Source organism: Perca fluviatilis, chromosome 17 (genome assembly GCF_010015445.1).
Source record: "Perca fluviatilis chromosome 17, GENO_Pfluv_1.0, whole genome shotgun sequence".
Taxonomy (NCBI): domain Eukaryota; kingdom Metazoa; phylum Chordata; class Actinopteri; order Perciformes; family Percidae; genus Perca; species Perca fluviatilis.
The window spans coordinates 25,316,931-25,333,249 of record NC_053128.1 but is presented as its reverse complement, the minus strand read 5'-3'; the positions used below and the strand labels follow the sequence as shown (position 1 = coordinate 25,333,249).

At 41.4% G+C, this 16,319-nt stretch overlaps 1 protein-coding gene across 8 annotated transcripts in view; it reads right to left on the bottom strand.

Moving 5' to 3' along the window:
* LOC120545226 (disabled homolog 2-interacting protein-like) overlaps positions 1–16,319 on the bottom strand; it is a 156,476-nt gene that overhangs the window by 99,755 nt on the left and 40,402 nt on the right. For 2 of the 8 annotated variants that reach the window (XM_039779390.1, XM_039779391.1), the window contains exon 1: positions 4,139–4,526. The exons of the other annotated variants lie outside the window; for them this stretch is intronic. In XM_039779390.1, coding sequence (XP_039635324.1) covers positions 4,139–4,262 — 124 coding nt within the window. In that variant the 5' untranslated portion in view covers positions 4,263–4,526. Of the gene's footprint in view, positions 1–4,138; positions 4,527–16,319 lie in introns of those variants that run through there. 8 annotated transcript variants of the gene reach the window in all.

The following is a 16,319-nucleotide window of genomic DNA, read 5'->3' as shown; positions in this document are numbered from 1 at the left end:
ACAACGCTATCAGACTCTCTTTTAACTGTGTGTTATGTTGAAAGTTTCTAATTTATTAAATAATTGCATAAAGCATTCAAACTAAGTTTTGTGTTGGAGTTTCTAACATTCCAAAATTTTAATTTTGATTTAAAGATTTTCATTTTCACGGTCAATGCATATGGGTTCCATATATCTATCTGTTATCGGTTTCAATAAATACTAATAATCGTTATCTGTATCGGCCTTGAAAAAACAATATCAGTCGATCCCTAATTCGTAACCCAGATGCCAGCTGGTGCTGGTGCTGGAGTTGTTGCCGACTTTTCAATGGAAATACGGGTCAGCAAGAATAGAGTGAGATTAATGGAAGGAAAAGAAGAATGGCAAGTTATTTCTGCCAGGGAACGATCAGCGTGTTTGGGTGATTCACCTCGGGGAGTAAAAAAAACACAACCCCTAACGGCTAACGTCTATCTGATACCACGCAAAACAATGTGATAGCAAGCAGTAACAACTCAAATCAACTAAGCAAGGAATCTGCCCGACATGAGGCAAGACATAAGAGTCAGAAACCTAACTTTGATAAAGCCATCCACTTTTTTCAGAGACCAAATTATTCCACCAAAGTGGTAAAGATGTTTAGTAGAGCCAAAACAACTTTTCAATGGAAAGTCCTTTACAATTTAAAGCCGTTATGTGTTGTACAAAGACTCAAAGACTACAAAGAAGTCTGATTGCATCAAGAGATTTGAAAGCACGGCAGCATAACAAGTCAGAACAGACAATCCGCTCGCTCTTTCTCTGCCCGTCTCGCTGCCATTCTCCCTTCGAGATAAGCAGTCATTTTGGTATGTAAATGTCACCAACCCCTGTGAAAGAAAAGGAAACAGATCCAGAGTGATGTGAGGGTGAACCAAACTGATATAGGTTTTCCATTCCCAGATAATGACGCGCTGACATGCTGAGAAAACAATAACACATGAGCTCACGCACCTGATCTGTCCCAGTGACAGTGTATATACATCACAGTAACTTCCTCAAAATCAACTCACATAGCCGTCCGTGGCTGGGGGTGTTAACAAAAACACCCTATATTTTAATTCCTCGGCTGCTGGAATTCTCGAATGAGACACATTTTTTTTTAGCAATATCACATTTTCTAGCTGCAGGCACATAGAACTGTTTACTTGGGAGAAAAGTTTATTTTTCTCCTCACAAGCCTTATTTGAATGAATTAGAGGAAACACACACACATGCGCACACACGCACACACGCACACACACATTGAGGGGTTGACAGTATGAATAAAATTGTCTAGCAGTGTTTATGTAATTGTATATTTACATTAATATTGCAATAGTGGTATAGTACATTTACAGGAAATTGGACATACCGGATGGAAATGTGTTTTTGTTTTTTTTGCTACATTCAATGCATTTAAATGCAAATGTAACCAAGTTACCGCTTTCTGCAGTAACCTTATTACATCAGTATCACATAACCAAGACACTTGGTTTCCATAATCAGGGAAGGGTGTTAGAGAACCCTGATTTCGACTCTGACCTGTGGCCCTTTGCTGCATGTCATTCCCCCTCTGTCGCTGCTTTCATTTATTCAGCTGTAATAAATGAAAGAAGCTGTATCTGCTAAAAACCTCCAGAATGTTAACCAGGTAGTTGCTAACTTTAGGTGTCTGCTGTTTGGTAACGTACGCTGGGTGAAAACAGCAGCCCGCTGTTGCTGGAAACTAGACTGGTGAGAGCGGTGAGACTGACCCATAAACAGTTAAGTTGTAGGCTTTAAAACCCCAAACAATGAGTTGAAAGATGCTAACAGCGCTGAAGAGGGGGAACTACATTGGTGGGTGATAATTCTCTGTGGGTTCATCACTACAAGCGACTCCTTTAACATACAAAAAGTAAAGGTACTTTATTGTCACATACACATACATGTAGCAAAAATCATTCTCTGCATTTAACCCATCCCTCAAGGGAGCAGTGGGCAGCCAATCACAGCGCCCAGGGACCAACTCCAGATCTGAGCAAAGGGTACTGACTGGAGTACCTAGTACATGTTTTTGATGGTGGGGAGCACCCGGAGGAAACCCACGCAAACATGGGGAGAACATGCAAACTCCACACAGAAAGGCCCGGAACGACCTGGATTCAAACCCAGAACCTTCTTGCTGTGAGGCCACAGTGCTAACCATTGGGCCGCCATGCTGCCCCTAAAGTAGTCAAGTAGTCATGTGATCCCCTGTTGAAATTAAAAATATGGATTATAGCTGCTTTAAGAAAGCAAAACAACGGGCGCCCAGATAGCTCAGCTGGTAGAGCGGGCGCCCATATGTAGAGGTTTGCTCCTCGGCGCAGCGGGCCGAGGGTTCGACTCCGACCTGTGGCCCTTTGCTGAATGCCATGACTTCAGCTGTTCTGTCAAAAATAGGAGCCGGAAATAGGAAGAAGAAAGCGAAAACAAATGAGTAATATCAGTCACTAAAAAGTATTACGTGTATATGGAAAACATGAATAATGATGCTTATGATGCAAATCCAAAGACAGCTACATTCTTTGCAGCATCAATAATCACTTGCTGCCTATTGTTTCAATAATAATTATAATAATAATAATTCATCAAATGCCATTCTGATTAATTCTGCCAATAGACCCACTTAGAAGTCTCTAGAATGCAAGTTCAGACATACAAAGCACAACCACATCTTCTTTTAACTATTTCAACTACCAAAATCAAAGCGTGTATTGTTCTTCAAAGTGGTCTTTTGCTACATCTGGGAACAACCTCCACTCACCCTGTGCACGTCACTGCGTATGTGTAGTGTGTAAAAGTTTTTCTAAGGGAACCTTGCACTTAGCCACAAAGATCAAGGCAGAGTGTGTTGGCATGTGTCTTTGTACATAGGCTCAAATGCACATTTGTGTGTGTGTGTGTGTGTGTGTGTGTGTGTGTGTGTGTGTGTGTGTGTGTGTGTAAGCTGATTGATACAGAGGGGAGACTTCAAAGCTCCTCTTTCATCAGATAAAGAATCAAAGCAAAGACATACAAACCAGACACCTGCACACTGTTTGTCACTCTCTCATGCCCATGTCTGTCTTTGTCGGTCTCTCACTAAAGGAGACTAAATACACTTACATAATGCAAGTTATCTAAAAAAATAAATAAAATAAAAAGGTTCAATTTCAGCGAAAGAGAGCCTCATGTTTTCCTGCCTGAGCGGGTTTGTCTCAATAAAGCTTGCATCATATCCAACGCAACCGAGCAAGAGATACACAACAGTCTTCTACTTAATATGTTGTTTGGCAAGTTACAGCAGTTCACTTGGAGAGAAAAAAAAAATCAATAGGCTGAAGATTGCACTTCTTTTCTATCAATTCAAGTAACTTGAGCTAAGCCTTGGGGCCAGACTTATCACTATAACCTTGCACTTCAAACACTGCCTCCAGCAGTGAGTACAGGAGTACTGGGAGGCAAAAAAAGAGAAACAGAGTGATTGAGGACATGGGCTAACAGAAAAAGAAGTGGTTATTGTATGGAATACTAACTAACTGACATTTTTGGTTTCTAAAAACGCAAAATATTCACACCCGAACTGGATGGAACTCTGCAAGTTGACACTGAGCTGTGAGCTGTCAGGTGTTGGTGGTGCAATCTGAGAGTAGCATCACCTTGTGAATAGTGACGCCAAACTGTCATCTTACTCGGTTTCTCATGAACACACAGACACAGGAGCGCAAACACATTTGCAAAAGTGTAGCCATGGCTTCTGAAAAATAATGTTACTATAAAAAGTCTTTCTTATATGAAAAAAAAAAAAAAAAAAAAAAAGAGTTTGAAAAAGGGGGAACTGCCTCTTCTAGTGTTGCATGCACAAAATGTAACCTAAAGATAAATACAATAAAACACCACCACAAATATGCACTTGCTAATGAGGATCAGAAACACAGACTGTCAAAATGATGATTGGCCGGTTAGTGATCTACAGTATCTGTCTCTCATGAGCTTTATCAGCTACGGTATGTTGCAGGAACAAAAGTTACTAGGCTGTACGCACACTTCTGCAAGGTGAGCTTTTTACTAGGCTGTACGCACACTTCTGCATGGTGAACTTTTTAGCAGTAGTAGTAGTAGTATTTATTACCCCTGCTGACAGACGGTCTGGAGCGGCTGCGGGACCGGCTTCGCTGACGCTGCAGTCGGGACTTGCCCAGGAATCTGTAGTAGTATGAGGGTCTCCCAGATCCCTTCCTAGTGACCCCAGCCATGGTGCTAGTTTCCACTCTGAAGCCCACCAACAACAAGATATCTCAGCAGCACTGAAAACAAAGTCCTCCTGAATCTGGTATCAGTGCAGATAAACTCCAGGCAACATTCCCACAGACTTCAACTCTGTTTAAACGCAAACTTCACTCAAGAGTCCTCTTGCAGACGTTCACATCTACTTCAACTGAAGTCCTCTTGGATTGTGTCGTGATCAAAACCATTTCCCATTGGAGAAAGGAAAAAAAAGAGAAGATCAAACCCTCACACATCCACCTCGGTTTAATACTTGGGTTCTGTCCCACAAGCTCGGCCTTAAGCTCCACCTTTTGAACACTCCCCCTCAAAGTTTCCCACAGCAAGATCCCAGAGGCATCATGTCCGGAATACTGTGCGAGTGTGTATCCTGAATGACAGGAAAGCTGTTCCTGTACCCAGTGCCGGAGTACAGTAAAGGGATTTTATAGACAGTCAGAAAGCCAGTCCCTCTGTTGCATAAAGCAGTAAAGGAGTCTCTTGTAACACAGTTATGCACACCCAAAACCACTATCTTCAACTCCTGTGCCTCTGTGTGAGTATGTGTAACAGACACACAGAAAGAGAGAGAGAGAGAGAGAGAGTGAGAGAGTGTGTGTGTGTGTGTGTGCGCGTGTGTGCGTGCGTGCGTGCGTGCGTGTGTGTGTGTGTGCGCTTTGTGACTGAGAACAACAGAAGAAAAGTTTGGGCTGCATTGAAAACATGCATAGAAAGGGGCTTCAGAGGAATGGACTTAACAGGACAGCTATCAGATTAAAGAATGTTTAATTTCCCTCCATCAAACAAACTAATCTGTTAAAGAATCACAGATAAGACAGCATCTGGTGCAGTAAACAAGTTTGACATCAAATAAAAAAATTAAAAAAATTCCCACTGTTAGTGACTCCGGATCCGGTCACAGTCACGTTCCTGGTTTTACAACTTAACCGCTTTAAATTTGCCTCCCTAGGCAAGAAAGGCATGGCAGGGAGTGACGGTCTATCAGAAGCAGATGTAAGTAGGCACCGTGTCAAACAGCCAATCAGAGTGTGCTCGGAAGGAGAGGGTCAGGCAAATTGGCCATAGTCCACAACTAGACATTGCGAGGTTGCATGTATGTGTGCGCGGTGCACAATAGGGGCTGAGTGATATCAGGATTTTCACATTGTGATTTTCAGCTTACAAAAAAATCATGATGATTGACCACCCTTATAACACGCTGTAAATTAATGAATAATAAGAAGTAATGTGATAAACCCCAGACACTGTTGCATTACCATTGTTTAATTATCGTGTTTGTTTTCAGGATGTAAAATGTGAATTTCTATACAGTTGTAACATCTGAGGACAGAATTAGTCATTATATGTGTCCAGTTTTTTTGTGGAGCAGTATCGCTCCTCTGAAATTTGTGCAGAGGGCAGTGAGACAGGCCCACACTCCCACACACATTTGTCTTGCAGCTGACAAAGTGACAGAAATCCACTCTAAAGCAAAGTAAAACCAATGGGTGACTGTGTGTCAATTTGACATTTGGCTTAAAAAGCTCGGTAAACTTCTGTAAACCATCTGGTAGACACTATGGCACACGGTGACTATGAACACAGACGTTAAACAGCGGTTCAGAAATGTACCCGCAGAACCGAAACTTCAAGGCAGAAGTCACAAAATTGACCGTACTACGACTGACAAGTGACTTTAGGGAAGTACAGAAATAAAAACGACAATGGCCACAAAGACATCATCAGATAAAAATGCTGAACAAAAGCATACAACAACGGTCACAAATATGCATGGTCACAAACAACAGCGTGAGAAAAAAAAAGCAAATGTTCAACCTCTTTGTAATCAAGGTCCCTAGGTCTCGAGATAAATTAATTGAAGTCTTCCTCTCCTGCGCTCTCATACTCTCCATCTGCATTGCCTTTTTTTTCTCTCCATGGCTGCTCAATTGTTCACTGTGAGGTGGCGCTTGTTGCTAGTGAGAGCAGTGGGGACCATAACGCTACACGCTGCGTCGAGTTTTTGTCATTACCTCAGCCCATAAACTCACAACGACAGAATGCAGCAGTGTGTGTATATGTCTCTGTATGTCTCTAACATAGGCTTGACTGTTCCCCCGGTCCCACAGAGAGTATTTAGGAGGACCATTAGTGGGTATACATCACTCCAGAGCGAGTCAGAGACTCGTGCCGGGTAGCAGAGGGAATGTAAAGGCCTTCAGGCCCCGTGCTCGTGAAACACCCTGAAGACACTCTTAACGTGGTCCATCAATCTCATGGAGAAACCAGTGATATACACGTGGGTCTAGATTTTAAGACCTAGCCTGTAATGTCACATAAATATACACAAATAATGTTACAAGTGAAACTCATGTGGCTGTGGCGGGTGTGAGGCCAGACTATATCTTTAATTACAACGCTGACTGATTTGTATTGCCTGTGTGTAACAGTCACTGTGGGGATAGTATACCTACAATGAGCTCTTATTAGACAGGACAGGAGCCTATAGACGGGCATCCCGGAGAATGAGGGTCACGCAGAGTTCGTTTGCTGCTGTTTGCCCCCTCTGGCTGGAAAGGGCCAAATACAGGTCAAGAAAAAAGGTCACGTAAACCACGGGCTTTTGTTTTATTGTTGTAATGTCAATGCCAGTTGTGAACTCTTGCAGTATGGGTTAGGACCCAAACACAGGACCATCAACAGCTGTGTTTCCATTCAATTGTCAAGCGAATTTTAAGCAAACGTTTGAATGTGAATTATGTTTATATATCTACTTTGTCGGAAGTAGAAGAAGTAGAAGTAGAGGTTGCTAACCTGAAACAAAATTTCATTTAAATTTAACCGCATCTAACCCCTAACCCCAAAATTGAGAGGTCTTCAAGAATTTGCTTAATGTAATTTGGTTATGGCATTGAGACAAACTAATGCATGGTTGGTTTTAGTCTTTTTTGTGGACAATGACAAAAATAATGACCCTCGGCAGCCTTAGCCTTTATATCTAACATGGTGCTGTGTATTTCTTATATAAATAGGCTGTAGTAAAAATAATGCTGATTTGCAAGTTTCTTTGCATGCTTGGATGGCATCACTTCAAAACCAGGCGTTTCCAGTAAGTATTTAATAACCCACTTTCCAGGCAGTCAGCGTACTAAATTGTTAATTCACAAGAGCAGAATGGAAAAGGTTTGGAAGCAACAACAAGACACACTAATGACTTGATACATATAGCAAGACGAATGCATTCAGTGTACTGATGTGATCAGCAGGACGAGCCATTAAGTGTGTACAGAGTACAGAATCATCGAGCCAGAGTCGAAACGTGTGGTTTTTGCAAGTGAAATTATGGAGGCTAGGGACGCCACTACTTCCTGTTCTTCTGTACAACCAAATCGCCCAAGACTCAGTGCCAAAGGCTTAAAGGCATACTATACAGTTTCCGTTTTTTTTTGTCAAACAGTGACCCCTAGAGTCGCTGTGGAGTACTTGTATTTAATGTTACTGTCGTATGCAGAGCCGTCTCTGCACTCACGGATTGATCCTCCCCCCCCCCTTCTTGCGAGATTTGGCAGGGCGCCACATCCCAAACTTACATTGCTGGCTTTGTCAGCGACTTTGCTATCGGGATGATTCTCCCTACTACGAGTTTGTTTACCACCAAATGACTTTGAAGCGGTTATATTAAGGTACAAATCTTGCATGGTGTGCCTTAAATGTTGTAAAAGTTGTATCGCTGCATATGCAGCTAACTGATTAAATGTCACTCAAACACAATAAAATCCTTCAGAAACTGGAAGAAATGTTTATTGTGTATATTTTATTAAATTCATTTACTTATCTGTCAGAAGTACTCCTCGTGCTTTTAAATTGCCCCCAGGGGATGTATAAAGTTATTTGAATTGAATCAGGTACAGTTAAATAAAAATAAAAATGGTCTTACCTGTTGAAGAAACCAATAGAGGGATGAGTCGAATCCACATAGGAGCAAACAAGAAAGAAAAAAGAAAAGTGGGAGTTAGACCGGCTGACACTGAAAAACACATTGTGTTTCTTTTACAAGTTTATTTATCAGTAGCATGTACATTATCTAAGGTTGACTTGAAAGAGTCAGTGTGTACAGCTTTAGTAATGCATAGTAAACCTAAACCAACACGGTTTTCATCTGCTGTGTGTATGTTAGCACATTCTCATAAAGGGTACACTGCAAGAAAATGACATAAACTCCTATATATTCTTTTAACAAATGCTCAGCTATGCTCTAGTTTCACCGACAAACTGCCTCAACATCAATTAGCCATGCACATAAAGACATTCAATTTAAAACACAATCATGACTGAGATATAACGCAGCAAAAAGCCTTTTGAGAATTCAAAATACATTCCTGTGAATAGAAATGTCCCAAAACCAAGAAAGTCACTGGACATGATTTACAAATGCTGGTGAAGTATCCAGCTGAGGGGGAAATGGAACTAATTCCACTTTCAGAGCAAACAAAAAAGACAAAGCGACGTGTATCGATTCTCAGCATAGCTCACTATATTGCCTCAAAATGGATAGCGGGTCTTACGCACAAAGTGGCACATACTAGCTATTACACCTAAAATATAGCCCAGCCATTAGAGCATAACACCTCAGAGGGAGTCAAAGGGATTAGATTGCTCTGAAATAACAGAGCAGACCAGCGTGTGATAAGAAACTGTAAAGATTCAAGGATGGAGAGTCTGGACATCTCGTCTGGAAATGACAAAACATATTAGTATGGCTTACGAGCAGTGGATAAGACAAAATTGATAGCCACTGCTGCTTGAATCTCCTTGGGCAGATAATAGTTCACCCGCTAAAAGTCAACTCGACTTTATTATACATAATAAAGTCACTGCTGCTTTGGTGTAAACGGCAAAACACTCTTATAGATGTCAGACAGAGTCTTTTTCATTCTCCCGCCCATCCTCCTGATACGGCAAAGCTGAACTGGTGGTGCTGTTAAACATTACAGCCTTCATGAAGGTATGTCATTGCAAGACTCTTGTATTAGACTACATTAGTTTAGCTTGTACCTAATAAACTGACAACTGAATGTACATAAGGATATACAGTACTGTAGATAGGGCTGAGGAAAACAATTCTTTTTATATTGATTAATCTGCGGAAATTATTTTCTCAGTTATTTATTTAGAATATATATATATATATGCCTGAAAAGAGTTCAGAACAGTCCAGAATCCAGAGGTATTCAACTTGCTATCACGTAAGACAAGAGAAAAGCAGCACAGTCTCACAAATGACCAGCTGGAACTGGCTTTATGACTTTAACTATTTATCGATTATTTAAATATTTGCAAATATTTTTCTCTGTTGGTCGACAAATCCATTCATCTACTGTTCCAGCTCTACATATAGTTATTGCAAACTATTCACAATGTACCTGAGTCATTTCTCTTATAGCACAAGAACAGACTTTACATTTCCATGTAAGACATCCTGTGGAATAGCCCAACAGCACATCAAAACTGCATCACTACTGACCCCTTCTGGAGAACATGGTAATGTACAACCAATAGTAACAGTGACACTTCAAACTGTCCTGAAGCTTCTAGATGGTTTTAACAGATGTAGACACATAAAATGCACTGCTGGGACGACTGTACATCATCATACAATTGGCCCAGTACTTAATAAAACATGCTGCACCACATTGTAAAATATATGTGTGTGTATATATATATATATATATATATATATATTTATATTTATATATGTACACACACTGTATATTCTAATACTATAAAATAATTTAAAAAAAAATCTAAATGTTCTGCACTGTACTGCACTATATATACTCCACTGTTCTTGTTGTGGTTAGAAAACAGACAGAGGTGATCACAAGGTTTTCATTCATTGTGGTACACTTATATATCACTCTGGCTAACTGCCCCCACCGACACAACATCTTCATATTACTGTCCAATGGGCTCCTAATCTGAATGGATCCAAGGAGATGTGGCAGAAAAGGGGCCAAACAGATGGACAGAGAAATCAACCACCCCTCTACAAGCAACAGATAACAGAAGGGCTTGTCTGTTCTCGAGCAAATATCTTCATCACAAAGAAAGTGGAACGTCTGAATGGATTAAGAAGATGAGAGCCCATCTAAAATCTCGGGCTGATCTGAAGTGACATTTAAGGAATACACAGATATACAGAATTTGAAACATCCCTAAATTTGGTTCGTTTTCAAGAAAGCCACGACTCCCATTCCTACAGTAGTGAGCCATGGATTAAAGATTGCCGCATTAAATGAATTTCTCTCTGAACTCAAAAGTTCGACCATACTAACTTAACACTCCTGCAGCTATAGTGACAGACTGGTGACAACTGTCCACGCTAGGGCTGCACAATATGAGAAAAATGTGTGATAACGTTGTTGAATATCACGATAACGATATTACTTGCGCTAAATAAACTGATATTGAAGTGTACTCATTTCTGCATTTCTGCTGCTTTCAGTATTCTGCTAAAATACAACAATTGCGTGCGCCTGGGTGGCTCGCCTGGCGGAGCGCTCGCCCATATTCACCTTATTCAGCCCCGCCCATTTTTTAAATGTCTTGTCTTCCGCTTTGTCTTTAAACTTCCAGTCGGCTAGCTACGGCTAGTTAGCTAGGTTGAAAAACCCTGCGAATTAGGATGGAGAGGCTAACGTGGGAAGAGATGAAAAGCAACATTAAAAAGGTCAGATGGAGGGATTAGACTTCGCCACGCGAGGCTAATGAACTCCACCGAGTGGGGAGATGACGTGCGGCGGTGGCCTCAGGTGTCATATGGGGATATTTTTAATTATTCAGTGCTATCGATGGGCGTCGATGGGGCGGCCATGAAGAATTATAAGAGCCCCGAGGCTTATCAATATCTACACGGTGGGAAGGTCGGTCGTGTTTTGCATTGCGAGATTGAGGAATATGTTTGTTTGAAAGCTGCAGTCAACCCCAGTCGGGCAAGCACACCAATCCACAGTGCATGGGTGTTAACCAGGACCGATGGAGCCGTGGAGACAACCGGGTGCACCTGTGGACAACACAGTAGTGTTGCAAGGACACCCGTCTTTTAATCCAATTGTTATGACAGCCCCGCACCGAACACATAATGCTGGACATCTTCACTAAAATAGCTAATGTGCCAATGTACTGCAATGGACAGAGTTGCTTAACCGGAAGTTCGAAGACAAAACGGAACAAATACGGCCCCCCCCCCTTGTTGACACACGGATTAAGGTGAATATAGAGGTTTACTCCTTGACACAGGGGCCGCGGGTTCGGCTCCGACATGCAGCCCTTTGCTGCGTTTCATTCCCTCTCTCTCTCCCCTTTCATGGCTTCAGCTGTCCTATAGAAATAAAGGCCTAAAATTCCCAAAAAATAATCTTAAAAAAAAAAAAATACAACAATTACTCAATGTTCAATTCTTTTATTGAACAAATTGAATATTGAATTGAATATAAAAGGCACCACTGAAAAAAGAATGACAGTTACATTTTAAAGTGCAGTTTTCTACTTTCTCAATATGTTGCATCTTTTCGCGATATGTGTATTGCGCCAGTTAATATTGTGATGACGAAAAAATAAAATAAAAGATGTATTGTGTAGCCCTAATCCATGCCGTCTTTTCTCCCTCCTCTTAATCATGCTTTCCACTCCCTTTTGGCCGCAGAGTAAAGGCCAAATTGCAGAATGTACTATCCCAAGCAGAACTCATTATACAAGACTAGAGACAGACAGAGAACAGAGCAGTCTGTGTGACACTGTTGGCCACAGACAAACAGATACGCAAGATGGAGCAGGAGAAGAGGGGGGGTGAAGTTTTTTTAGCGATGATTAAAGGAATAAAGAGCTCAAATAAGTAGTGAGAGAGGGAGAAAGAGATGAGAGAGGTCACGCTAATGAAGCAACCACTTGAGACAGACAGACCGCTGGCAATGTTGTTTTCAAATTTAAAATCAGATGCGCCACAAACGCACACACAGTCATACACGTTCATGCACCATCACGCTCAGACACAGGCAATTTGTGTGCATATTCAGATTCACACATGCCCACTGCTTGTCACTAGCTATGTATAATGCCGCATTGCTTTATATCATCATAGGAAAACAAGTGATTTGGGGGAATCGGTGGTTACAGTAGGACAGGTAAAAACGCATGTCTGAAAACTAAAAAATTAACTTAAATGAATAGAGTATACAGGGGTTTTCCTGGCTCAGAATGGGCCTTTCGGGGGTGAGTACACATGGCAGTAAGCTTAGTCCGCCAACAGTAAAGCCAATGAGTCTGTGTTACCTTATTTGACAGAAATCTATGCATTTACCTGTTATTTCTGACAATTTGATTAAAAAAATAAATGAACTGGCTAAAAAAAATAATATGAGTATTTAAATAAATCACCGGGACCGGATAGGGAGCCTGACCCTGGAGATAAAACTGAGATTAGCTCTCATATTCAAGTTTATCTTCTGCTTGTTAACCCAACGGCTGTTTGAAAAATTGCTCTTAAACGCATTTAGAGAGGATTTAAATTGCTATTTTTATTCTCAATTCCTGTCATTTTGGTGCTGGAGATTTTCCTTTGGGACAGGCTTAAACCTCTTTGGGGGGAGCACCAAAAATTCCTCTATGCAGAAAAAAACCCTGCGTATGTGTCAAAAAGGCACACAAAACAGATTATTGAAAACACTTTACTTCACAATGTACTGCTTAACACCTCTAAATTGAGTATCAGCTGCTATAACGTTATTTCATACCATGCTGCTTATTAGCAGTCTTGCTGTGCAGAATTAAGCTTAGCCAGTGGGCTCTACTGTGGCTGTGTACCTCTTGTCTTATCTCCCTCCTCCACTGGTGGGCTTCAGATCTTATAGGCCCCCACAGAGCCCCAAAACACAATAGTGCAGCCCACACTAGAGGGACAATCCTGTGAGCTCGACGTCTGCCAATACCATTTCTGTTTACCGAGTACCAGCTCACATTATAAAGCACCCAACAATACAAAATACACCTAGCCTGAAATTGTTGACCAATGCTTGTTGTTGGAGTGCGTGTAAAAGCATGTCATTGAATTGTGTCAAAAAGTAAGAAATGGCTTCTTTTTTTTACCCAAAGTAAAGCTGTAAAGCTGCACTTTAATTATAATTTTTGGAACTTTAAAACTATTTATTTATTATTTTGTATTTTATATATTTTTTTTATAATTGATACTTGATCAAATGCCTATCACAATTTCCCAGAGAATGGGCTAACATCTTCACATCTTCAACACTCCGAAATCATCACACTTGAAAAGCTGGAGCCAAAGAATGTTTGGTATTTCTGCTTGATTATTGACTTTATTATCACAACAGTTGGCGATTAATCACCTGTTGGTCAACTTATTGGCTTATTACTTCAGCACTGATTCTACCTAATACTTTTACCCTGTCTCTGTCGCACTGACATACACTGGGCGACACAGTACGTACACACACACACACACACACACACACACACACACACACACACACACACACACACACACACACACACACAGTGAGGCCTTGTGCAACGCTCATCAAAGAGACAGGATTACACTGAATAGCTCACATTCTGTTGTTGACATTTAAGCAAATGCTTGCACAGGGAAATCATCAAACAAATAAGCGGCCAGCAACACACACACAGACACGCACACACACACACACACACACACACACACACACACACACACACACACTGAAGCTTCATTGAGTCCACTGGGGGATGGTCATACGTACACAGGAATGGACAAACGGTATAAGCTCTCCAAGGGTTTCTACTGTCCATCTCCTTCTAGTAATCCTGTTCTTATTTAATCTACGTGGCAAACCCCTTTAAATCCCAGGTCAAACAACACGCTATGGGAGAGGGATGGAAGAAACAGAAGCAGAAATGGGTGTTGTTGCTGTGCTGTTTTAGGAGGTTTTTCAAAAACTCTCCAATATGCAGAACTGTTTGTTGCTACATGACTGCGGCTACAAAACAAATTTACATCCGTTATCTTGAAGAGTACCAGAACTTCAATTGTTTTATGAACATGATGTCCTGAAAACTTGGTGCCACCGTGAGCTCTGGATTTCTTCCTGGTTTTGTCATCATTTATTTTTGGTTGCTTTTTTGACAACCAATCCTGCAGTGCTTCATGGTAATAGGCTGTGAGCAAATTATTAGAGTTTATACTAGGTGGGGAAATATTGCACCCATAAGTAAGCTAAATTATTTCTTGTAAGGCATCGGTAATAGTATTTGCTCTGACAGGACATGCTGTAAAAATGCAGAAAAAATAAGAGGACAGAGCGGGCCAGGAAGCCGTTTTTATAGGTAACGAAACATGTCATTACCGAAGTGGGACTGTAGTGCTTCAATTATCCTCCTCTCACTTCATTCCTTAGCTTTTTATTGATGCTCTTTATAACATCGCCCTCTCTTTGTACGTGTAAGGAAGAATCACTACTTCTCGTTCTTTCCTTTAATTGCTCGCTTTCTTTTCTTTGCTCACTCAGGTTCCTATTAACACTTTTACACCAGACTCTACTGTAACAAACAAACGTGGGACAAAATAAACCACGCCTGTGCTGATACGTTCACGTGGCATTAAATGGAGTGGGTTCCTTAAATACCAGACTGATCTCATGAAGTGCCGTATGTATGACATGCCAATTCGTATGCCATTTTTGCAGTGTTATCAAGACGCATACTCGCTTTTTAGCGTGTTTATCAACGCCGTTTGGCCTCCATTGACTTACATTACCTTGCGACTGCGTGTGAATTTACGCCGTAGCGAGTAGTATGAAAGGGCGAAAATCCGCGTAGGGAGGTTGGTCGGGTCAAACACAGGTCTTTCACCCAGGAGACCGGGGATCGTGTCCCGCGTGCCTCGTTTCCTAAACTCAGCCGTCGCTTTCTCCTTTACTAAACACAACCCCGTTCTTCTTTTCCTAAACCCAACCGGTTCTTTGTTTCCTAAACCCAACCGGTTCTTCGTTTCCTAAATCCAACTGGTTCTTCTTTTCCTAAACCCCAACCGGTTCTTCGTTTCCTAAACCCCAACCGGTTCTTCGTTTCCTAAACCCAACCGGTTCTTCGTTTCCTAAACCCCAATCGGTTCTTCGTTTCCTAAACCCAACCGGTTCTTCTTTTCCTAAACCCAACCGGTTCTTCGTTTCCTAAACCAACCGGGTTTCGCTTTCCTAAACCAACCGGTTCTTCTTTTCCTAAACCCAACCGGTTCTTTGTTTCCTAAACCCAACCGGTTCTTCGTTTCCTAAACCCAACCGTTCTTCTTTTCAAAACTAAACCGGTTCTTCTTTTCCTAAACCCCAACCGGTTCTTCGTTTCCTAAACCCAACCGGTTCTTCTTTTCCTAAACCCAACCGGTTCTTCGTTTCCTAAACCCAACCGGTTCTTCGTTTCCTAAACCCAACCGGTTCTTCTTTTCCTAAACCCCAACCGGTTCTTCTTTTCCTAAACCCCAACCGGTTCTTCGTTTCCTAAACCCAACCGGTTCTTCTTTTCCTAAACCCAACCGGTTCTTCGTTTCCTAAACCCAACCGGTTCTTCTTTTCCTAAACCCAACCTTTTCTTCTTTTCCTAAACCCCAACCGGTTCTTCTTTTCCTAAACCCAACCTTTTCTTCTTTTCCTAAACCCCAACCGGTTCTTCTTTTCCTAAACCCAACCGTAGCTTTCTTCTTTTACTAAACCCAACCGGTTCTTCTTTTCCTAAACCCAACCTGTCCGCTGTATACGGTGCTCAAAATGCGTAAAGATAACACGCCACTTGGCTTTAGAAAGTGGCGTGTATGTTTACGTCCGCTGTATACAGCGTAGACATACACGCGGATAGCTTAAAATGCGTACAGATAACACACCACTTGGCGTGTAAGCTTACGCGAAGTCATGATGTCATGTTGCAAATACCTACATATCTCATGATAGCTGATAATAGCTTGTTTCCCATTTTATTCTGTAATATGTCATGTTCTTCAT